A 26,027-nucleotide genomic window follows, 5' to 3' on the forward strand; every position below is an offset into this window, starting at 1 on the left:
AAGCAGTGGTATCAACGCAGAGTACTTCCAAGAGAGACGAGAAAAAACTCGTTGTAATTGCGTAAATTCACAATCTTTTTTCTTATCTCTCTTGGATGTTTTTATATGTTCTCAATGTTTATGTATTAAATTTGAAGCGTTTTGCACATTTGTAGCAATGTATTTAAATATTACAAATATATTGCACCGTAACATTAAGCAGTGGTATCAACGCAGAGTACTGACGGACATTTCAACGTTGCCGCAGGCTTGCAGTAACATTGCAGAAACATTTCGCAACTTCTATGCAATATTACAATGTTTTAATGTAAGATCCATGCAACGTTTTTGCAATCTTTCAGTGCTGTATGGGTTAGTTTCGGTTTTCAACATGCTCTCAAATTCCCTAAAAAATCTCCTAAATATTTTCCCCCTGTTTCTCCCCTACACCAGGTAAAATACTCCTAAATCTAGTGGGAAATCCCCTAACCTGGCAACACTGTTACAAAATATCAGGATTGCGTTCCAAAATTTACTCCTTGGAGTAGGCTGCGTTCCAATATTCACTGCTAGTCACTAGTCTAGTTTCCACCGAAGTCACAGTATATCTTAGAACATATATAAATGGAAAGGAAATAGCAGGTTGAAAAGTGTCCAAAGAAAGTGAGAAAAAAAATCATAATTGCCTTTCTCTTGTGAGTAACTACTCGAAAGTGCGCATGCCGCCATTTGCTGACACATACAAGCATCGTGTCTGTAGGTATACATATTTTTGTGTACACACACATGTGACTAATGTAATCTTATTTTTCATTGGGCCAAATCGGCCAGGCTCCTGAGTAGTCATCGTGAAACTCCGAGTTGACGGTGGCGACATGGGAATAAAGATGCTGCGGGTAGGAATAAGAACCCTGTCCAACGACTTATCATATAAGTGAACTGGGATTTATTTGTAACTTTCGGCTACCTGAAATAAGTTGGCGCTGGAAGTGCATATTTTTTAATAATTAATAGCTCAAACGATTGCTCCTTAATTGCTCTGTCCACAATTGCTCTCCTTTTAAAATTAATAGTTTTTGAAATATTTACAAAAAACGTAAAATTTATCATTTTTACTCAAAAACATATTTTCAATAGTTTTCTGCAATTATATCCAGCATGAAATGATTACTCTTTAATTACTCCATATTGCTCCATCATTATTTTCATGATTTATTGCATTTTTTATCGAAAATTAACAAATTAATCATTTTTCAAGCGACGCCGTCGCTTATAAGTTTAAATAAAACATTATGTTTTCATTGTAAAAATAATATAATATTCATTTATTATTTATAAATAAATATTAATTCATTCTTATTTATAAATAAATTAAAGAGTGACCCCAAAAATTGCCTATTTTTGGTCCCGCGATATTGGAACTGAATTGTGTGCCAAATGATACCTTATGACAAGATATCAATCACAAACAATTTTTAAGTTGAGGTGAGCATTAGTTCCAGAGATATGGGAAGTCAAAGTAATTAAAATTCACTAACGCGTCAGCCCATACTTTAAAGCACGAATTTTTATGCCAGCATGAGGGGATGTGCTGGCACATGGAGGGGATGTGCTAGCAGCGCTCGGGCGGTAGAAGAGCGCAGCATACAATCTTGTTACAATACATACAATCTGGTTACAATCTTACTTGCTACAATCTGCTGTTCTTTTGAGAGAGCGCAGACATACAATCTTGTTACAATACATACAATATTGTTACAGTCTTACTTACTACCCGAGCAGCACATAAACATTGGTCTTATATTGGATCTATGTTGATTGCCCAACGTTTATTATATCGGCCCAACGTTCCGAAATAACAATGGACCAATGTTGGCGGCGTCACGCTGGTTTACTGATGGCCAATGGTTGGTGAAATGTTGGATTTTGCATTTAGCCAATATTATACCAACAATTGAAAAATGATCCGATCGGACAAAAACATTGACCCAATATTGGGCATATGTCGACTGTCTAAATTGTAGATATTGGCCCAACGATTTCAAATGATAATGGACCAACATTATCTGCATTGCAATAAATATATAATTTTTAGCTAATATTAATTTCAAAAACCACAGATCCCAAGAATAAAATGGATATCAATAAATTTTTACCTACAACTGTTAATTACATCCATATAAATCACATAGATTTTAACTCATTACAAGAATTCCAAGAATTATATAAATAACATGCCATTACTAACATAATTATGCAATTATAAACAGATATAAATAAAAATATATTGGTGTCCATTTTATTTTTGTGATGTATGGTTAATGAAAATAATATTAGTTAAACATCGTATACTTATTGATTAGAAATTGTCGACTAATTAAACCTCAATAATGGAAAGATCATAAGCAACAAATCAAAATAAATCAATTTTTGTAATAGAATTATGACATGTCTGAAATTCGGATATAGAGGTTGTCTTTATTATATAATATATGCAATAAAATAAACAGTTCTATAATTAAATGTTTTAATTCTAAGACTGAACAATACATAATTTAGAATAAATCTGAACAAAATAATATAATTTTTATTGTAATATAATTTGGTATAAAATATTGTTTATTATATTTATATAAAATATTGTTATACTATACTATAAATATTGTTATATTATATTATTTATATATATGTTAAGATCAGTCTTTTTCAAAATAAAACGTTATATATGAACAATTTAACTTCTAAGTTTAGCAGGAACTTTTATAATTGCACAGTTATAAATTATCTTAAAAAAAAACTAACTATATCAAACATAAATGCAATTGATATATTACTGACTAGCAATATTAATATTCCTAACAGTAAATAATAATGTCACAAAGTAAAGTACTATATTGTACATAATAATAGCAGCAAAATATATCATTTTTATCAAGAGCAAAGTAAAAAATCATATTGATGTCCTGAAAGTAATTTAATATAAAGTAATTTAAAATAAAGTAATATAATATCTGTAAAAAGCAATCATTTTCCATGATTAACTTTATGGCAAATCTAAAATTAAATGAAAAAGTTGGAAATTTTCCATGGAAAGAGAAAGCATAACAAAATTTAATTCTTAACTCGTGTAATTTTCTGATTGTGATTCATCAATCTAATTGTTATTTATAGTTTCCTTCCTCCTGTTTCGACCACCATCTCGATCCATTGCATAACGTAACCAAGATTTAATTGTTTCTTCGGTTATCTTATAAGAGGTTTCTTGATTAGTGCTTGCGAATCCTATAAAGATGCGGATAAAAAAACTCAATTTTACAATATGAAAATTGCATCACAATTTATTTTCAAGAATCGTAATTGTAGGCTTACTAAGAATGAGTTGGCATACGGCATCAAAAGATTGAAGACTTGTTTTCGCTCCTCTTCCTGCCCAGTTTAATTTTTGTGCTAATTCATTATGAGCAATCCTTCTGAGAATTCTCCGTGTGTGATCCGCTTGCGAAGTTCCTCCAAGGCGGCGAAAATGATTTACCTAAGAACAAAAATAAAATCATCTTTAATTTTTTAGCTAATTTTCTTTGAAGATAGCCATGAATAACGGAAAAGTTTTCGTTTTTCTTATAACGAAATGCAAACAGTTTAGAAAAACAAAACATAAAGGTTTTACAATTTTAAGAAAGAACAACATAAATCAACATATATAATTGATGCTTACGTAAAGTGCAAAGACAGATTTTTGTTTCAGAAGTTCATTGAAAGTTGAAAGATTTCTCAGTGATAAGGCAGGTATAAGAGTCTCTGTTTTCTCAGGTAACTTTTCTTCTGTAACGTTGTCTGAACAGTTTGTTTTTTATACATTTGATGTCTTTTTTTATGCTACCTATGTCATACTTAATATCTTCAAATGTAATAACAAATTTTGTGATTTGACCTGAAAGCATGTTTGATTATTAGCATTTTAATGTTTGTAATAGTAAGTATTGATTTTCTCCTGAACAATAGTAAAAGCTTATTTTACCTTCAGATAAACTTGTATTCGCTCGCGGTTCTGACGTTGTTGCTACTCTTGCCGCTGTCTTAAGTACAGACGAATGCGAACTCATTTCTTTATCGATATCTATAAACATAAGTCAGAGGTTATCAAAATATTCTATAATTTACTAAAAACATAAAAACATTTGTGTTATGTAATTTACTTTGGATATTATCATTACTAGTCGGTAATTTAATAGGTTCTGGTTCAGGTAAAGGTTTGCTTTTTTTTCGACATTGAAACTTGTTCTTTGAAATAAAATTTCGATTTCTATCTATCTTATCATCATTTTCACTGGATAAAGATGCTTCATCAGATGATATTTCAGATGCAGATTTTGATGCATAACGCTGATTTGGAAAACGATTTCTTTTATTTATTTTGTTTTCGATTACCTCCGTGCCTGTTTGAATTTCATCAGTATCTAAATACTGATATCCATCTTTTTTTGATTTAGCTTTTGTTAAGAGATCTATAAATTATACTAATTAGTTTCATATCAAACTGAGCTTTCAATTCCCGTGAGAAAAGAGATAATAAAATAAAAGTCAAATTTAAATTTTGAAAATATGTTAACAGTTATTATTAAAAGTCTATTTTAAAAAAACATTAACCTGTTTGATACAAAACTCGACATGAATGTGTTTTCCAACATGATTTTGGTGTTTCGAAAGTTGTAACTGCCTTCCAAAATCGAGTTCCTTTATATTGAGGATAGAATGTTTTATGATTTCCATCAGTTAACCAGGAAGTTGGTATCACTTCACAACTTTCTTCGTCAGGAAAATCCACTACAGAAAACATTTTTATCTATAAATAAAAAGAAAACATAAATATTAAAATATTATATAATTGTAGATATTATAACAAGAAAGATATAATCTTATACCTTTCTTTTTTTACGGTGTATGCAGAAGAGGAAGACATATCGAGAAAAGAGACTGTTTCAAAAGAACATTTTTACAGAAAACAGAGCTGATATTCATCAAACTTCATATTGTTTGGATAGCGATGAAACTTTAAATATTTTCAAAAGTGATGAAGAACATGGATAACTGTACATATCTTCTATTTGCAAATATTTTAATCCAATAATATATATATCCTTATTCAATTCGACAAAATTGTAAATTACTACAATGTTATTGTCTTTCATGCTGACACAGTTATTTCCGGAAAACGTTGATAAAGTGATGGCAGTGCTTTTCACCTTCCTGAATTGTTGTACATGACAAGGAAAATCAGTCAGAGGTCCATCTGAATGCCTTGAATTTAATACAACATGATAGCGAAATTTTTTATCTTTTGTGTAATCATGTAATAGTTTTTTGTTTTCTGCAACTAATACATGTGAGCTCTCTGACAGCCTTTTCACTATTTGCTGTAATGGTTGATTAGAAGTTCTCTTTAACTGAAAATGAAAGGACTCAAAAGGGAAAGCACTAAATGAGTCAAGAATGCCATATTTCTTTGCATCAGCTGTTAAATGTGTTAAACAATGAACATTATAAACAACTGTGTCAGCACCATATAATTTAGACCAGTGATTAACAAAGGATCTCAACAAATCGGAAGCAAAATTAAGATAATGTACAATTAAACTCGTACTACATAAGATAGTGGAAGCTACATGTAGTAACAAAAAATGTTTATAAATTGCGAAAGGAACATTGTTATTTAAAACAACTATTCCAGAATACAAAAGGAATTGCCGAAATTCTGATGCTTTCCAATATGCAATTTCCTTTAAGCTACGTGGTTTCCTTTGAAACTCAATTGGGAAATGCATTCTCTGAGCAATTAATTCATTGGAGATGCAGTGAATAGAATTAGTTGATAATCTAACACGTAGATCTCATTTTAATAACATAATTAGAAGCTTACGCATGCATCCAAGATTAACCAAATGCATGTAATCCAAAGGAATTTGGGAAACTAACCCAATATTTAATTCTGACAGAGGAGATATTGACTTATGATGATCTGGATCTGACATTGAAGCAAAACTTTCATCAGTACGTAATGGTGCATTTTGTAATGGAAATGTCATTCTATGATTTATATATACACCTTCTTGTTCACATCGGTCACAACCTGAATATGCATTAAATAACTTGCAACATTTGATCATACAACGTGCTGGAGTGTCACAGATAAAAGCTCTGATTACAACTTTAAATTCCATTTGACTTCTGTCATGGAAAAATCCATTTTCACATAATTTTTTGAGTTCTGGTACGAAGTCTTCAAAATAATCAGTAATTGGTTCTGGCTTACTTTCACCAAGAAACAAAGAAACTAAAAATGGCTCATACTGATATTGTTTATCAATAACATAGCAAAGTATTGGCCAAAATTGCTTTGAGGAACTTTTATATATAGGTATTCCATCAACATTAAAAGTCAATTGAATAGTGTCGCCATAATATTTATGCTTCATTTGTAAATTGGGAATGATACCGATATAATGCAAATCACAACTACTGCCTAACTTTCTTACAAGTGTTGTCCTACTTGTTTTTAATAGGGTACGTGCATCTCTGGGAAGATTTTCAATATTTGTGTGTACTTTCAGAATTTTTAATAACTTGTTTATCGATGAATGCTTAATATTTTCTTTGATGCACCATTTTTGTATTTCACTTTTTATAGATGTATCACTATTACTCTGTGACATATTGTCATTTGAAAATGATGCAGACTCATTATCGAAATTATTATTAAGATTTTCACAATAATCATTAGTATCATCAGAATCACTTTTTAAATCATTCACACAATTTTCATATAAATGATAATTATTACTATCTATATTTTCATTATTATTATCAATCAATTGATAGAAATCGTTTGTGTTATTTCTTTGATAAGTGACATCTTTTAAATATGATTCCATTGCAATTTTTACTCCCTCGCTATCTTCCTTTAAAAATTCTTTCATATGGACTTTGACCCTTTTCTTAATTTCTCTATACTTCCGGGCTCTGTGTGCCATTTTTAGTTCTACAATAAAAATAGATAATCAATTAGAAATTACGTGATATTAATTATGAATATGCATCATATTCAGATGATAATACATATAGGATAATAATAACTATAACAATGACACATCTATTAGAAATTGCCAAAGAAAAGATTAGAAGAATATAGAAATACTATAATAAAAAATTATTAATAATTATTTATAATTATTAATAATTTTTTACTAATAATTAAGTACTTCAAGTATTTCAGAAAAGTCGACGAAATTATTGAACGATTTTATACTGACTATATTTTTGATGCTACGTTTAACTTCCTAATATAATTTTCTGCCAAGCAAACACGATTATTTTAGGTTAAGAATTACTTTCCGTTGTTAACTGTCAGTAAATACCATAAATATCTTTATACAAACAAATAAAAATGTTACTCACTTGTAATCCAAACAAGAGCACAATTCTTCTTTTTCTTATTTTAATTATTAAACGTCCATCCTCGTCTAAATTGTTTGAAATGCAATACCACGCACTAACACAAGCACCCATAAAACGATCCGAATGGCGGTTGCGATGTACGCGGTACGCGGCCCCGTCAAAACAAAGATGAAGGGATATGCATGCAAAGAGGAGCCATGTCTGTGTGCGCTCAGCGCCACTCATGTATCAAAGAAATTTCTTAAATATGCATATATATCATCCTTGAGAAAAATTATTGGCTGGTTGGTCTAACGTCGGCTAAACGTCATTCAACAAACGGTTGGTCTAACGTCGGCTAAACGTCATTCAACAAACGGTTGGTATTGCGTCGTCAATCGATTAATAATGTATACTAAAATAATTAAAAATACTGCAGACAGATTTTAAAATAGTTAAAATTTACAAAGAAACACAACAATGTCTTTTCATTCGTATCAAATAAATAAAAAAAAAGCTGTCTAACTGATTCATCGGATTGTAGCATTTTAACAATGTCGGTCCAACATTGTTTTCCCAACTGCCGATGCTTCCGATTAAAAGCCAACCGTTGGTCAACCAATATGTGCTGCTCGGGTACAATCTGTTGTTCTTTTGAGAACTACTTTCCGAATTAGGATCTTTTTCAGGATTACTGTTTTAATCAGTTCTTTTCAAAACTACTTTCGCAGTTTTCTTCAATTTTGATTTCATCTTTTGATATTTTTAACGTTCTCCATTACATAATGTCTTCAGCCACTTGCTTAGGCTGCGAAGAGCAAAAACGAAGAAAAGGTGAAAAGTTTTACTTTGTTGACAACATTCCAAATTCATTGCTTGTTATTAACAACTTGCGACAAACTTATAACGCGAAAAAACGAAAATTAGTTGAAGTAAGCAATATTTCACCAAAAAGCAGAGTCTGCCACAAATGTTATAAACTGAATAAAAAACCATGCTTGTCAATGTCCCACTCTGATCCAAATGTACCTGACTTATTTATTTATCGAAAAGGAAACAACTGTCATCTAGGATGTACATTTGGCTGCAAAGATATTGAAAACTTGATTTCAGTTCCAAACATGATTCGTCATGAGCTACTTATGAATTATAAATTCTTAGCTAAACGCGATGCCCGTATGTGTAGTAAGCATGTAGGCATTACTAATTATTGGCCACTTGTCAAGCAAGTTTCACAAGAAGTAAGTGCTGAAGAGCAGAAAATGGTCAGTGATCTCATGTATGAATACTATCAACAATTGAAAAATAACGACAAACTTGTATTCAATATTGACAAAATTGATTCTATTGATGATGAGACATTTAAAACATGGTTTTCTTACGATAAAGAGGAATTCCATCAAATCTGTAGTTTCACCAAAACTTGTGAGCCAAAGCATGTTGCTGTATCCTTATGCAAATTACGTACTGCCCTTTCTAATACCCAACTAGCTTTTTTATTTGGAGTGTGCGAGCAAACGATTGCCAATCACATGAATTTAGCAAGAAAGGATCTTCATAATAATTTAGTTCCGAACTTCATTAATTACAACGATCGCTCAGTATTGATCGCTCATAATACTCCAATGGCAAAAACACTATTTGATATTCCCGATGATAAAGCGTGTAGTATATTTGATGCCACCTACCGTCTTACACAAAAATCAAAGAATTATGCGGGACAAAAGCAATTGTGGAGTGAGCAGAAAAAAATGCCACTTGTCAAACCTATGGTGGGTTGTTCACCTGACGGTTGGGTACTTTTTGTTCTTGGACCATTTGACGCAACTCACAATGATGCAACTATATTAAAAGATTGTTTCAGCAGATATTCAGATGAAATGAGCATCATTCATGAAAACGACATCGTTTTACTCGACAGAGGTTTTCGTGATGTTGTGAATTTCTTAACTACCAATAAGAAATTACATGTTTATTGTCCCGGGCTTAGTCAACTTGATACCATTGAAGCAAATTCCTCAATATTTATCACCAAATGTCGCTGGGTAATCGAACAAGTTTTTGGTCGACTTAAAAAGAAATTCAAAATCTTTTCTGTGCCAGCTCATAATGCTACTTTGGCGGACGATTATGAATCTCTTCTGATTGCTTTTGCTCTTCTAAACATGTTCCACAAACCAATTCTAAGTGACAAAAGTCATGAAGACATTGCGCATATAATGAAATCTCGAGTAAACGTTCCTAATCGTTTGAAAGTCGTTGCTCAGGAATTCAATCTTTCTCAAGTCAAATCACCATATCTTGAGCTTCAATATAGAGCAATTGATAATGAGGAAAATAATCGACAACTTCAATTCCCTCAGCTCACAATGGATGATTTATATTACCTCAGTCTCGGCCCATACCAAATAAGAAATGCGATCTCGTATTATGCAGAGCATCAAAAAGAGGGGACTTTTCTAGTGCGGAAGTTTGAACCAAACCCTAGACATCCAACTTCAGCCTTAGTCTATGCAACCTAACCTATGCAAGGTATGAGATTTCAGTTGAGAATCTCTTGCTAGTCAAAGCATACATGAAATCTCGATACCGTAGTGGAAAACACCATAACATTTTTGTACTCATAGATAAAACTAAAACAGGACGAAATTCAATTACAGAATATTATTGTACATGTAAAAGTGGTGCTCGAACTGTCGGCTGTTGCAGTCATGTTATGACAATTGTGTGGTTCCTTGGATATGGCCAATATCATGGGATACATGTACCTAATCCTGATATATGTAATATATCCATAACCATTTCCAAGGAACAAAATCAAGAAAACTAAATCTTAGTATGTGTTTTCGCACATACATGTGGATCGATTTCCTTAACAAGTAAAGAAATTAAAACATTTTTTAAATACATGGTCCGCCATATTAAATCGGCCATTATGAATTTTACAAATCTGACTTCAAATTCATTGTCAGCATCTAGCAAAACCTCCGGGTACGAAATTTTAAATTATCGGACTGAAAGAAAAATTCGTGCTTTAAAGCGTACGGGCTGACGAGTTAATGAATTTTGACAACTTTGACCTTCCATATCTCTGGAATCAATTCTTACCTCAACTTAAAAATTTTTTGTAATTGATATCTTGTCATAAGGTATCATTTGACACACATTTCAGTTTCAATATCGCGGGACCAAAAATAGGCGAAAAAACCACTGATTTTGAGGTCACTCTTTGTCTTCATAATATCTTCAATATTATACTTTAAAATAAGATACATAAATAATAATAAATTTAAAATCAAATTTTTACTTGAGAATTCAATTTACCTTTTATCTATTTTATAAATATTATTACCAAAATTAAAAAATGGCTTATAAATCAAAAAAATTATATAATTTAAAAATCATATAAATCTAAAAAAAAATCTATAAAAATATAAATCTATTAAATTTTTTAAATATATAAAATTTCCTAATATAATACCTAATAACAACATAAATATAGTAACCAATTTAATATTTACTTTCAAGAATATAAAATAATTATAAAAAAAAACAATTAAGATAATATAGACCCTCTTACTAATCTTAAAATTATTAAAATAATTATAGAAAAACTTATTAATTTTCTTTCTTTATAATAATAAAACCCACACATCCTATTATTTTCATTAAAATAAATATAATAAAATAGCCGACAAGAATATGAGACAGTTAAAGAAATAGACACTACTATGATTAATAACAAAAACATATTAATATTTATTAAATAAATAGATTCTATAATCAAATTTTTAGAATAAAACCCTGCTATAAATGGAAACCCTATTAAAGCTATTCTTGAAATATAAAAACTTATTATAGTAAAAGGAATATATTCATTTATATTTCCACAAAATCGAATATCTTGATTATTATTTATTAAATAAATTATAATTCCAGCACATATAAACAATAATGATTTAAAAACTGCATGAGTTAACAAATGATAAAATGATAAATAATTAAATCCTAATCTTAAAATTATTATTATAAATCTAATTGACTTAAAGTTGATAAAGCAATAATTTTTTTTAAATCATTTTCAAAATTTGCTATTAATCTAGACATAAATATAGTAAAAATTGATACACATAATAAAATCCTATCAAACATTCTATTAATAAAAATTTTATTGAACCGAATTAATAAATAAACTCCCGCAGTAACTAATGTAGAAGAATGAACTAAGGCAGATACTGGAGTAGGAGCAGCTATCGCCATTGGTAATCAAACAGAAAAAGGAATTTGTGCACTCTTAGTAATTGATGCTAAAAAAATCATTATTAAAATAAATTTATTAGATTTATCCATAAAATAGATATTCCATCTACCATAAACATATATTAAACTAATTGATATCAATAAACCAATGTCACACCAATTCGATTACATAAAACTGTCACTAACCCCGAATTATAAGATATAATTTTGATAAAAAATTACTAAACAATATGAAATAAGCCCTAAACCATCCCACCCAAACAAAATTCTAATCAAATTTGGACTAATAATTATTATAACCATTGATAAAATAAATAAAATTAACAATTTAATAAATTGATCAATATAAATCTCTCCTTCTATATAAATTATATAAATTATTATATAATATAATTATTGAAGAAATCAATATTACTACTCTAATAAAAATAAACATGATAATCAGTCAAATATTATATAAAATTCTAAATATATTAATTGCATTAAAATTAAATAATATATTCACTCTATTATAATACCTAAATCTATATAATAAAAATAAAATCTTAAATAAATTAACGAAATAAATATTATAAATATAAAAAATGAATAAATTATTAAATTATTAATTATTTAAGATAAAAAAAATTTCTTTAATTTCACAAATTAATATTTTATATATATATAAACTACTTAAATTTATTAAAATTAATATATTAAATTTAAATTAAAAATTAATAAAATTAATGGTTTAACATGAATTAATAAAATTATATAATCTTTCAAATAAATATTTATAAATCTATTTTCAAAATAAATATTTCCATGTTGAACATAAGAATATAAATATAATGAATAAGCTCTCCTAAAAAAATAAATAATTATTAAATAAATTATTATAAATAAATCCCATCCAATTAAAACTCTAATTATATAAATCTCTCTAATAAAATTCAATGAAAACGGAAAAAAAATTTGCTGAACATAAAAAAAATCATCAAACTCTTAATGAAGGTAAAATATTTAATATTCCTTTATTAAAAAATATTAATCGCCTATATGAACGTTCATAATATAAATTCACTATAAAAAATAACCCTGACGAACACAAACCATAAGAAATTATTAAAATATATGAACTAATTAACCCTATTTTTATCAAAGTTAACATTAAACATATTAAAATATTTATATGAACAACTGATGAATAAGCAACAAGACTTTTTATATCAATTTGAACTAAACAAATTAATCTCACTAATAATTTTCCTACAATTCCTACTCTAATAATTAGATAATTAAATTTAATACTCTGTTTAAAAAATATTTCTATAAATCGTAAAATTCGGTATCTTCCTAATTTTAATAATACAGACGCTAAAACTATAGATCCATAAACTGGGACCTCAACATGGCTTTTGGGAGTCAAATATGAAATATATAAATAGGTAACTTAATAAAAAATGCTATAAATAAAATTACATAATCCCATAAACTAATATTAAAATTTATAAATATAACTAATAAATTTAAATCTAATGAACCATTTAATTTTAATAATTTTATAATATAAATTAATAAAAGTAATGAAATAAATATTGTATATATTAATAAATAATATGAAGCTTATAAACGTTCAAAATTTATCCCCCATTAAATAATAATAATAAAAGTAGGAATTAATCTCAATTCAAATATCAAATAAAATATAATTAAATTTATTGAAGAAAAAAATATTAATAAAATTACTATTATAAATATAAATATTAATACTTTTTTCAAATGGTTATTACTAAATATTTTTTCATCTCATTGAATTACCATAAATATTAAACCTAAAATTCATATCCTTAATATTATTATATAAAATGAAAAAAAATCATGGCCAAACAATAATCCTACTTTAATCCAAATTATATCTTTATATATATAATTAAATAAAAAAAAAATCTTATAATAAAATGTTACGTCCTGGCGACTCCACGATTCCTTTCTTCCGCGACGTTGTGGTAACGATCGTCAGTTGGTGATAAGAACGAACCGTTCAGTAAACAAAGCATCTTGTGTCATACGTTTTTTTTAAACACTGTCATTTGTCAGTAACTACATCCACGAATATTCGTGGGAAAGACGCAAGGAAATCGATGATGGAAACCATGCCGGTCTCGAGATAAATAAAAAATAACAGCTACCTCTTGCAATAGAATTTCCGACGGAAGAACAACGAGATAACAAGAACTTTTAACGAAATGTTTAATAAACTCAGCTGCATTAATACTAATAATAATTTTCTAACGGACAAGTAATAAACACAGCTACATCAACGTTGACAAAAATAATTGTAAGGAAGTAAGACCCTTTTCTAATCAGATCATGTGCGCGAGGGTCCCCCGGAAAGGCTAATGTTTAAGGAACTTTTGAACTAATATCGAACTCACCAACCGACGATCAGCACGGGTAAAAATACGAAAATAGGAGACACCCCCTGCCGAATGAGGACACTGGCACGATTCTAATTCGTTAAAATCTTGAAGAATCCCTACTTTTGCGTAATTTCAATTCGTTAAAAGTTTTGAAAGATCCCACTCTTAAAATTAGAAGACGCCCTCAAAAAAAGGTTATATAAAAGAAAGAACTCGTAAGACAAGGGGATTCATTCATTCATTCATTCATTCAATCATTTCTGTCGACTTCAATTAAGTGCCTGGCAATTAGTCTTGTGTGCACGCATTAAGAGCAAAAATTCATAATTAGAAAAAGAGTGACCAGTTCAACATCAGTGTCCTCATCTTAGCGTCGTCTCCAGAGCAATCCGACACCCGCACAGCGTTACATCTTAGCGAAGGACGACAAGTTTTGTCAACCTATTCAACCTACCAATTAAAAGTCAGCAACGGAAGTAGGTCTCTAATAATTCAGTTTAATTATATTCCTGCAATAAATAACGTTGTCACCGGTTCCATAGTGAGAACCAGATGGGGAAAAATTTACGAATTCCAACACCTGCTACCGCAAAGGTCCGTTCCGCGAGTCAGAACACGCGAACTTCTGTAGACTTTAAATCAACCGTAGCCAGTAGTAGTAGTAGTAATTACTCAATCACCGCACACATAGAAACAATCATTGACTTCCCCCCTAGTTACTCCCCAATATATCCTTCGGAACCATCTTCTCCCGAATTGCCGCTTTCCCCCGATCGTTCTCCTCGTTGTCAACGATCATCCTTGAAGACTCACCCCCTCCTTCTCCTCCTTCAGAATTAGACGAGTTTGAGAAGGCAGTGCTAGATTTCTGCAACGAACTCCCTGATTTGGAGGACGAATCCTGCTATCAATCTCTACTCCCTCTTTTTTTTCCCCTCTTGAATCCGATCAATTCGAGAGAGCACTGGAGGAGTTCTGCAATGAACTCCCAGATCTCGATGACGAATCCTCATACCAATCCTAGAATTATGAAATCAATCTCCTAATATTCCTACTCACTCTCACTCACACAAATTGTTTTATTTTATTTTCCTAACAGATATTTTGTAATAACCAGTCAGAAATTCAATATTAATAATAGAATCTTGCCTCATTATTCTGACTGATGTCTTCCATACGATTGTAAGAACCGCGAACAACTAAACACACACACACACACACACACACACACACACACACACACACACTCATACGCATATTAAAATAAATTGTTCTCATCATTTGATATAATTTACACCAAAGTAGTTTAATTTATTATGAATAAATTTATATTTAATTTAAATCCAATCTTTATTAACCCCTCAGTAGTTAGTGGGCACTATGGGGCGTCAAAACAAACCCCCACTCCTCGGCCACTGGCGCCGACCCCTGCTGTGCCTGTCTGGGGCCCTCCCCCCTAAGGGTGTCTGTGGGAAAAAAGTGGAGGGGCCTCGTGGACGTCTACGAGTCAAATTTCCATTTAAATTTTTTATTTTTTTTATTTTTTTTTATTTTTTTTATTTTTTTTTTTTTATTTTTTTTTCGGTCGCGTGAACATGCTCGGGTTCGAACCTGGGTCCTCCACCTCTCGAAACAGGGTCCTAGTATGCTGAGCTATCCGAAAACTTATTAGAATAGAAGTTAAATGTAGTATTTATGGAGAGTAGTTCTTTATTTTTTTTATTTTTTATTTTTTTATTTTTTTTTTATTTTTTATGTCGCGTGAACATGCTCGGGTTCGAACCTGGGTCCTCCACCTCACCAAACAGGGTCCTAGTATGCTGAGCTATCCGAAAACTTATTAGAATAGAAGTTAAACGTAGTATTTATGGAGAGTAGTTCTTTATTTTTTTATTTTTTATTTTTTTTATTTTTTTTTTTTTCGGTCGCGCGAACATGCTCGGGCTCGAACCTGGGTCCTCCGCCTCTCCAAACAGGGTCCTAGTATGCTAAGCTAGCTGAAAACTTATTAGAATAGAAGTTAAACGTAGTATTTATGGAGAGTAGTCCAGCGCTAAGATAGGGGTCCTGGCGGTCCGATTGGTTCTCCCCATAGTGCCCAGTTCTCCGATAGGTTCCGGCGGTTCCGTCGATTTAAAAAAAAAAAAAGTGGGTTGGAAAAACGAGCCAAAAAATAGTGCGAGGGAGAAAGCGGGCAAGATGTCTGCCGGAAAGCAGACGTGACAACAACCGACAAAATGACGACTGTCGAGACTGGAGATGCGTCTAGACATAAGGCATCCAGCCTCCCCTCCCCTTACGGAAAACCGAAAGATATCGTGCGGTATACAACATCGTCCTATCGCCCCCCTTAGAGGAAAACCAGGGGAGATGTACGCTATATGTCGCCCACCCACTTCCACCCTTCCTGTTGAAAAGAGAAAGTTGGATAAGGTACCGCTAGAATAAACTAGATGCTATGACGTGGTAACGAACACGTGCGTGCATGTACGGGTACGTTTGTCCGAGGGGGGTGCGCCCCGCTGCGCAGATAGACATACGGTAACAACATCGCTGGAGACGTTAGAAAGGGTCTTGGAATATATACGGGTACCTGAGGCTGATTGACGCTGAGACTTAGGGCAGAGTCTATGACGTCACTGAGCCGTCGGGAAGAAAGGAAGGGAAGAAAAATATTTTTCACCTGGTTGCTTTAAAATAAAAAACATCATTATATTTATATTATGCGGAAACATTGTACATTGAAAAATTTACATATAATTTAATATTTATTTACAAAAAGATTATTTTCACCGCTGCGAAAAGTACACAAAAGTATATTACGCAATATAGCAATAAAAGAGAGAGTGTCGAGAAAAAATAGAAAAATCATTGTTCGGATACATAACCATACGGTAGCGAATTTCGACTATCGATAAATCTACGTTTTAGTAATACGGGCTCGCATACTTTAGTTTCGTCCCGTGTTACGATCTCGTGAAACGCGGTACGACGAATTGCTCTAAAGCATAGATTTATCGAAGTTTTCGGCAATTCTTCTCCGTTCTTTTCATTTTCCTGTGCTCTCTCTTTATTTAACAATAAATTCTTAATGCTGTTAAAATTAACCAACCGTGAGTTTTCATAGTTTAGAGTTATGCCCTTTACTTTACAGCATTCACGCGTACGCCCATCCGGCATACGAACAACATAGGCATAAAATTTTGGGCCACCGGACACGAACGCCTCGATATAACTACCACGACCGTAGCTTTCGAGCTCGTCCGTCATGTCACCTAGAAAATTCCCCGTATGCGGTTCATACTCATTCGGTTTACCTGTGCTTACGTATATACACGAATCGGTATCATAATATAACACACGTCGATCTAAACGTTCTAAATATTCATATAATTTTAAGCGCGCTTGAGCCGTCGTATATGCCGCTATCGCAACATTAGTTATAGGTGAGGGCGTGACGGCCTCTTGTCGCAATCGCCACGAAACATATATTACATCGTCGTTCACGGGTAATATATCGGTTATCTCATGCTCGCTACTCGTCAGTAACGTCAGAAAACGATGCAGTGTTCTCACAACCTCAGTATTCGGCAAATTGGCCCGCTGGCCGAATTTTCCCCAAAATGAATTTAAACAGAGTTTTGCAACTGAACGTAAACCTGGGTTCAGCGCGACGTTACACTTATCGAGAACAATACCTTCGGTTTTTTCGTACTCCCGTAGATACCGTTCTTTAGCGTCATCGTCGTCTCCGCATTCCCCCGGCCATCCGCTTGCTTCTTGTTTTAATTGTAAGAATGAGTTTATATATTCGGCGAACAAACCGCCTTGACGAGATGCGCGATCGAATTGACTAACTTTATATTGCCAAATCTCGCTTACTGCCGTCACGAGATAACCCTTTTCGACTGCCTTTCGTAATTCGCACGACACCCACGTACCCTCGAATTCCCGCTCATTAATGCTGTCGTGCGTGCAAGATGTCTGCGCAAATGTTTCGCAACAACTACGACATAAGGCGAAAAGTAATTTTCCGCGTACGCGATACGGGAGTACAGGGTGAAAGAGGTTGCGTGGTGGAAGCACAGTACAGCGTATAAGACCTTCGAGCGAATCAAAATTATAATTTGGAGCTATTCCGATTAAAGAGGCGCATTCTTTGCCAACATAAATATCTGGATGTCCGATCGGGAAAGCGCCTGTCTTCAATACATACGGGTATAAAGAGCATACGTCTACGTAATGTATTTTCTCTGCACCCGTAACTTCGTATCGAGTCACGATATTTCCCGTACGGCCGCCGAAAAACGCATCGCGAGGGTCGAGCGGTGATGTTTCCACCAACGGATGGTTTTCGAGATATTCTCGCATTTCGCGATTCTCGAGCATATCCCGATCAAAAACGCACTCCCATTTTTCCGTCACTATATATCCCCGTTGTCGAAGGCGCCACGAGATCGCGAGAGTTTGCTCGTATCGCGAAGCAATCGTATCACCATGATCCGAAGACGAAGAAATCGCTCTATCGCGATTCGAAGGAAAGCAAGTCGGACACCCGTGCCAAAAGCATCCGTGAAATTGTAAAATATGACGCTGTGTCGTCTCAACAGCGGTCGTTTCATAATATCCGTCGACGAGCGTACCATCAGCCGTACGATATTCACGCGCACGCCCCGCATGTTTTATAGGATGACCAATTTCGCGTTCCAACCATACCAGCCATTGTAGAGCTTTACGCGAATAATTGCTCGCTTTTCTATAACCACCGGAAGGAATAATGCCTATTTCCTTTTCGCGCAAAAAGTTTTTACGGAAAACGGTCATACACGTCGAGGCGATAGTGGTGCATTCCTCGAACGGACATACGTTGCCGCGGTTTATAAAAATTTTTCTGAATGCTATACACGCGCGTCGAAGAATGTCTACATCGGTACGACAATAGCGAACAATTTCTTGTTGAAAGTCGAATACGGTGTTTTTTCGCGTCATGTCCGTATGCCATGCGAGAAAGCGTTCGCGTTCCGAAGTCTTCATGTTTTCAGGAGAATAATATTTCGCGTCTGGTAACGGTCCGACATACGTTTGATTTTCGACAGTGTTAAATAAATGCGGAAAAGTGCCTTTATCCATAGAGTCCCCTAGGCCAAAAGCTTTCGGTAATTCAGATAATCGCATTGGCATATAATTAGCACTGTCGATGAATTTTGTATTTCCTGCTGATAACATTACAATTTTTGTACCGCTCAAAATTATTTTCGGCTCTAAATAATTCCGATTTTCTACGATGTATTGAAGAATAAACTGCGCGTCGAACGCTTTCGCATTATGTGCTATGCATATGATCTGGTTAAAACGTTTCGTCCTTCGCGTTGCGAATTCGACAAATTGTTTCACTGGATCATGTCTGAATATGAATTCGCGTATCCCGCACCATCGGCATCGCACGGACATGTCGTTTTCTTGCGCACATGCTTCGCAAATCTGTTGCGCTACGCAGAGGGTAGGTACATGTTTTTTCACGTTCATCGTACCTTCGAGCGTCTCGTCTTGCCGTGTTTCGAAATCATAAAATATAAATGCCACGAGGTTCTTTTTGCTCTCGTTTACCTCTTCGCCAGCAGCTTCTTTACTCTTTGTTGTTCCTCGCGTATCCGATATCAACGTAGTCATCGCCGTTGACGAGGACGGTTCGGTAGAGGAACTAACTGCTTTGCGAAGAGGTTGCATATGACATAAATGATTTCGAGATTGCGGCGACCGACATAGCCTGCAGTAAGAAATGCCGCATTCGTGTTTCGCATTCGATTTAACCGCGCATCCGCATTCATTGCAAAATCTCACGACATTACAAACACTCGCGAGCGTTCTACCGTTATACGATTTTTTACTACGATGACGATCGAAACATTTTGCACCGTAAAATGTTCGATTACATGAATCGCATTTCACAGGCGCAACGGAATCGACGCATGCCGACTCTGCGACACAGCGCGGACATTTATTCAAGCACCGATGACCTATCTCGTCCCGAAAACTTACATTACACGTCGTACAATAATTACGAGAACCAGCGGCTGCTTTTAAATTTAAAATAGGATTGTAATGTCGCGAGCTCTCGTAATACATTATATTTAATCGGTGCGACGATTCCCGTCCGAGAGAAGCGAGTATTGCGGTTCCGTCGTACATAGGTTTTTCTCCGAGACCGAAAGTACTAAAATTATATACAACTATCGCGATATTGTCAGCGGCGAAATAACGTTGGAAGCGTTCGATTTCCCGAATTCCGCAGCCCTCTTCAGGTATCGTAACACCGACATCCCGTGCTAATTGTAACGCGAGTTCCCGTTGAAGAGGGGATCGCGTGCATCTTACAGCATTCCATTTTTCATGTAATTCTCCCGTACGTAAATTACCGCGTTCGCAATAAATTTTCGCTACAACAAGAGCCCGGGGAAAACATAAATTATCGGAATTTTTTATTGTTAGTATCGAACGCTTCGCAATATCTTCGCGTGTTAATTTCACACGTCCCCGGCCTGAAGGAACCGTAACGTTAAAAACTCGAATATCGAAGCGTTCCGCAATATCGAGACCACCCGCGCTCTGCGCTACCGAACTCACAATTCCCCAAATATCTTCATGCGTCAAGTCACGCACAGGACGAAAAGATAATCCGGCAGGACCATGAGATAAATCCGCAGAATGAAAAGATAACCCCACATAATCGCCAGATTCGCATGAATTTATCGCATACGCGTGAATTTCACGGAACGCGTTTTCTAGTAAATGATAAATATCACCGCCTTCAAGCAACGGTCGAATCGCGAAACTCGCTTCTCTTCCGATTATGCCGAACCTCCTAAATTGTCGCCTATTTTCCGCCAATAAATCAACGTAATTAAAATTAATATCGCCGACCTCATGACGTTGTTGCTCCTCTTCCACCTCCGGCTCCTCTTCACCATCTTCTGTCTCCGACGAGGGATTACAGCGTTCTTCACCGACGACTTCCTCTTCATTCTCATCCACGTCGGTTACTTCCTCGTTATTGCAGAGCAGCGCTGTTCGTTCTTCAGGAGTCGCTTCTTCATTTTGGCCACCACCACCGCCACCTCTCTGCACTGTCGAAACAAAAGAAAAATTTAATTATAAATAAAATAAAAATTACATCTACGTTATTTTTATTCTTTTCAAAATTTTGTATCTCACCTGGTGATGTCGTGATATCAGCTTCGCTGTCGTTTTCGGCAGAGCGTGCTCTTCCTAAAATTTAATATTTTATCAATATTGAATATAGAATCAGTATATAAAGATTAATATTTTTATTTTATTTTTATGCGAAACTTACTCGAAGTTCCTGTTTCGAGCTCTTCTTCAGCCGGACGCTTTCGAAGCTGAGAGGGAGTCTCTCGCCCATCAGTCGCAGATGTGTTTCGATCTACAAATTATGATTTTGAAAATTTTGATTAATCACTGTCTAACGTATTCGATTACAATACAATTGTGCAATATAAATAAAATCATTTTGCTTACCGTTTAAGCGGTTTCCACGATGGTTTGATAGCAGGAAGGCTATAAGGCCGTCTGCATCCTCCTCCTCATGGTCAAATGCCTCGCGCATTTCTACTATCTCACCCGCGATATGCAACAACTCGGCATAATTGCCAAAATAGCCTAGACTATATAGCACAGCGAGTATAGTATTCGAACTAGCACACGCAAATGCCCGAAAAACTGAATAATTTATTTCCGCCGATTCGTCCGATAACGCTGATAAATAGCGTTCACTATTTAACGTAGACGACAAATTCGAGCCTATAATTATGCATTTACCTAATAGCTCTTTAAGTCCAGCCATTTTTGCCACTTGCTCGCGAAATACCCGATATCTCTATTTTCCACGGTACGACTCGCGTTACTTCGGTTGATGTCGAACTCGAAATTAGCTTTTTTACTTCGGCACGGAGAATTTATTTAAACGCATATCCCCACTTTTTTCCAAAAAGGAAAAGTCTTTGAAAGATTTAAAATTTTTCCTTTCTAGGTAGTTAGATTAGATTAGTTCGAAGAAAACAAAAGAACGTCGGCAAAAGAACGTCGACAAAAAGAATCCCTGTTTTCCAAAAAGGCGATAAAGTAGACAAAAAAAATATTTTATTTTTTATCACGTTACTAACTTATTTACTTACTTTTATTACTTTTGTTATAACGATCCTAAAGTAAAAGCTTTGTAGCGATAAACGTTTTTAAAAATTTTCGTAGAAAAGACGGGGTTATGTCGATTAGAAAATTACTCCTTTATAAAATTTTTTACAATATAATCTCTTACAATACAATCTATAAAAATTTATTACACAGGTGATAAACATTTATTTACGCTTTATAATATATTGTAAATGTATTTAGAGAAAAAAAGTTTAGAGAAAAATTTTTCTCTTGTAACGAATCTAATTTCTAGATGATTCTAGATGTTTTTCCGCGTAATTTTTAGCCAACTGAACAAGATTGAACATGAAAAATCACGATTTTTCCTGTTATTTAATTGTCTATACAAACTTTTCCCCCCACTTTTCTTTATATTTCGATATATAAGTAGCGCGAGAAGATGTAAATCCTTCATTCGAGTTTCCCCGTATGAAGTCTTCATTTCGGCTGCGTTACAAGAATTCGGCATTGTTGTGTCTGCCTGGTGTTCTCTCAGTTTTATTCAAAAAGTAATAACAATGGCTGCCGCGAAAGAAGTTTCCAGTGATCAAAAAAATCTAACCGATTTTGTTAAATCTACGCACGTTTGTGATATTAGCAAATCGGACAACAAGTTCGACAACGTTAGAAGAAACGAACAGCGATACTTATTACTATCGACAACGTATGCCCTTAATTCATCGTGTACTAAGAAGCTACATGTGGGCTTGCAAGCAACAAATGAAGGTTATTTCGCGCCAATTGTTAAATTATCGGGTAATTATGCAGACGGAATTTGTCTCGATGCCGGCACCTGGCAACAATTTCAACTCAACATGGAGCAGATAGGACTGTACTTGAGTGAGAATCAAAAAACCAAACCAAGTCCGATTATCATCAACAATATTTCCATCGGCTTCACCACCGCTTACGGGACGCGGGCTGTGATAGTGACTTACAAGGAAAATGTGGAACAATCCGCGAGTAATGGAGAGACGGAGGAGCAAGCGCAGCCACCCTTGAAGAAACGAAAAACGCACAGCGTCGCTATTGTGATGCAGAAAGCAACTTTTCTCGGCATGGAAAATATTACAAGATGTGTGGATGCTCGATTGTCACAGCTAGTTTCCATCACCGACGCCGTCAACACCTGCGCCAATTACTTAATGAACGAGATAGAATTAAAACTCCCAACGGCTTACATAAATCGTGAAATTATAAAACTCATAGTTAGCGATAATTTTCAAGAAATTGAACGCAATGTACAAACGCAAATAAGAGATTTAACCTTTTTAGATGTATATTTCAATATTGTATTTGAAGAATTACTTTCGCTCGGCTTTAATGAAATTGTACGTATAATTTTAAATCGTAATTGTTAATTTTATAAAAATAAAAAATAAAAAATAAAAAATAAAAAATTATTATCAATAAATATGAAATTTTTCCCACCTTAAAAATCACAGACTATATTTTTCCTTTACCCCTCTCTAATATTTCCTTTACTTCTTTACTTTGCGCATAGAACATTCTATCAAAAATAATATCAAATGTTAGTCGAACGCTAAACGAGCAACTTATTTCTAACTTAAGCGTCCACAGAGCACCGCTTATAAGCTCGTAAGCAGCGGTGCTCAAAAAACGCTGAAGCGAGCGCGTCCCCGTGAATACGCTTATTAGCATCGTTCCCGCGGCTACTTATCAGCTAATCGGCCGCGGTGCTTTCCGCTCGTTCACGTACCGGGAAACGCTAGCGCGAGCATGCGGCCGCCGCGGTGGGCCTTCCGGAGCGCGGATAAGCTTATTACTCTCAACATATATCTACATATTAAACATATTCGATGCACGTATTTTTGTTATTGTTATTAAATATTCCTGATTACTTTTTTATTTATGAGAGCGCGCGTAAACGCCAAATCGTTCATTTCGCAAAATGGATGTACGGTGGAAACATCCTTGGACGTCGATCGTCTGCGGGCCTACGGGATGTGGAAAAACAATTTTCGTGAAAACGTTTCTTCGTCATTTATCCGTCATGTCGGATGTTCGATTCGAGAGAATTTTATTTTATTACGCCGAGTGGCAAGATGCGTATCAACGTTTACAATGCGACGCGAGTGAAAAAGAAGAAGAAGAAGAAGAGAAAAGAACACAAAAAACCGGTTACGATAATAATGCTATGGTAAAATCGAAGAAAAATATCATCGAATTTCGCGAGGGGTTACCGCGTCCGGAAAATTATTCCAACGATGCGCTTTCGCCAAAATTAATAATAATCGACGATCTTATGAGGGAATCTTCGTCGTGCGACGCTATCGTAGATCTGTTTACCAAAGGAAGTCATCATAAAAATCTCAGTGTTATACTCATCTCGCAAAATCTCTTTCATCAAGGTCGCGGACAGCGTGACATATCTCTCAACGCGAATTACATAGTAGTTTTCAAAAATCCACGCGATCGCGCTCAAATACGTCATCTAGCGCGCCAGGTATATCCCGATGATCCAAAATTTATGGAAGAAGCCTACTATGACGCTACATCGAGACCTCACGGGTATTTATTGCTCGATTTGAAACAATCGACTCCAGACGAATATCGCTTTCGTACGTGTATCTTTCCCGACGATACGCTGCATTACGCTTACATTCCGCGCAGATCGAGCAATAGAAGCGGGGGCGTATAAAGGGTAAAATTCCTGTTCGCAACTTGTCAGTCGTGTAATTACAGCGTAATGGTGAAAAAAGAAGATCCCGATAAAAAGCTGACGTCATCGAATAGTGCAATAAAGTATGCTAGACGGTCTATCGGAGAGAGAAACATATGTCTTTTAAAAACTTTGTGTCATTTGAAAAAAAATCAAAGAACAGCATTCTTACGTGCCGCTGACAATAAACTCATAAAGTGCATTCAAGAGTGCATTTTCAATACGTTAAAAGGTAACGTACCGCTTCGTTGTAGCGATAAAAAGCGATTAGCCAAACATAAAACGGCCCTACGGCGTGTTGCGGCAAAACAAGGTAATTGGAAGACTAAAAGAAAATTGTTAGTACAACGAGGTGGATTTTTACCCTATCTTATCGGACCTATACTAGGGGCTATATTATCTCGGATTATCAGCGAATGAAAAAGAAAAATACAATCCTATACAGCCCGTACATTCTAGGAAAGTTAATAAAAAAAGGAAAGTGTTATCAGCTGTATTTTGAACAATGGAGAGAGCTAAGAAAATGGTTTTGATATCTACCGAAAATCTTGAGAGAATGCAGCGAATGCAACAGCAACCGGAAATGACATCTATTGCGATGACTGATAACTCGTCGAAGAAAAATACTGGAATATCAAATGCGGAAAATGTAAATAATAATAATAATTCAGTACGAACACCGGGAACAGCTTTATCGCGACTCGATGCGGAGATGTGGCGTATTCTCAACCTCACGACTCCTGTCGACGATGACAAAAGATGGAAATTGTATAAGGAAGTACTCCAACGCTATCTTCACTTTGCTCGGGAAGCTAAAAAACGCTTACGCGAGGATGAGCAGGATAACGACGAGGACATTAATGACGAGCAGAACGAAGACACGAATTTGGATGTCGACGATAACGAATTTATGGAAACGTCAGCTTTAATTAGCAGCGACCGCGGTGACGGGAGCGCTAGTAGTAGTAGCAGTAGTTTCGGGAAAAAACGCGCGCAATCGGCTGAAATGATCAAAAAAATACTCGGTAGTGTACCGAAATCTTATCGTGACAAAGCGCGTGCGA

General features: G+C 34.5%; 3 protein-coding genes and 1 pseudogene across 8 annotated transcripts; 1 reads left to right on the forward strand and 3 right to left on the reverse strand.

Moving 5' to 3' along the window:
• Positions 1 to 2,693: 2,693 nt before the first annotated feature.
• LOC138937109 (uncharacterized) lies at positions 2,694 to 8,032 on the reverse strand. 6 transcript variants are annotated; one of them, XM_070303042.1, is made up of 8 exons: positions 7,432 to 8,032; positions 4,902 to 7,015; positions 4,627 to 4,822; positions 4,176 to 4,484; positions 3,998 to 4,096; positions 3,695 to 3,910; positions 3,349 to 3,511; positions 2,694 to 3,261 (listed from the first exon to the last, which is right to left on the reverse strand). In XM_070303042.1, the coding sequence occupies exon 2, from the start codon at positions 7,005 to 7,007 to the stop codon at positions 5,868 to 5,870; it is 1,140 nt and encodes a 379-aa protein (XP_070159143.1). In that variant the 5' UTR covers positions 7,008 to 7,015; positions 7,432 to 8,032; the 3' UTR covers positions 2,694 to 3,261; positions 3,349 to 3,511; positions 3,695 to 3,910; positions 3,998 to 4,096; positions 4,176 to 4,484; positions 4,627 to 4,822; positions 4,902 to 5,867. The 6 variants fall into 6 exon arrangements, with proteins under 6 accessions (XP_070159143.1, XP_070159144.1, XP_070159145.1 ...); XM_070303044.1 differs by having other exon boundaries at positions 2,702 to 3,261; positions 5,953 to 7,015; XM_070303047.1 differs by having other exon boundaries at positions 2,717 to 3,261; positions 5,953 to 7,015.
• Positions 8,033 to 8,195: 163 nt separating this feature from the next.
• LOC138936921 (uncharacterized) lies at positions 8,196 to 9,932 on the forward strand. Its single transcript, XM_070302707.1, has one exon. The coding sequence runs from the start codon at positions 8,196 to 8,198 to the stop codon at positions 9,930 to 9,932; it is 1,737 nt and encodes a 578-aa protein (XP_070158808.1).
• Positions 9,933 to 10,933: 1,001 nt separating this feature from the next.
• Positions 10,934 to 11,973, reverse strand: LOC138936922 (NADH-ubiquinone oxidoreductase chain 5-like; annotated as a pseudogene).
• A 4,954-nt stretch (positions 11,974 to 16,927) lies between these two features.
• Positions 16,928 to 21,933, reverse strand: LOC138936923 (uncharacterized). Its single transcript, XM_070302708.1, has 4 exons — positions 21,609 to 21,933; positions 21,424 to 21,513; positions 21,285 to 21,338; positions 16,928 to 21,196 (listed from the first exon to the last, which is right to left on the reverse strand). Exons 1-4 carry the CDS (start codon positions 21,931 to 21,933, stop codon positions 16,941 to 16,943), a joined length of 4,725 nt encoding a protein of 1,574 aa, XP_070158809.1. The 3' UTR covers positions 16,928 to 16,940.
• Between the last annotated feature and the right edge of the window lie 4,094 nt (positions 21,934 to 26,027).

This window comes from Polyergus mexicanus, unplaced genomic scaffold, assembly GCF_030449975.1.
Source record: "Polyergus mexicanus isolate NDT 795.1 unplaced genomic scaffold, iyPolMexi1.0 SCAF_10, whole genome shotgun sequence".
NCBI lineage: Eukaryota > Metazoa > Arthropoda > Insecta > Hymenoptera > Formicidae > Polyergus > Polyergus mexicanus.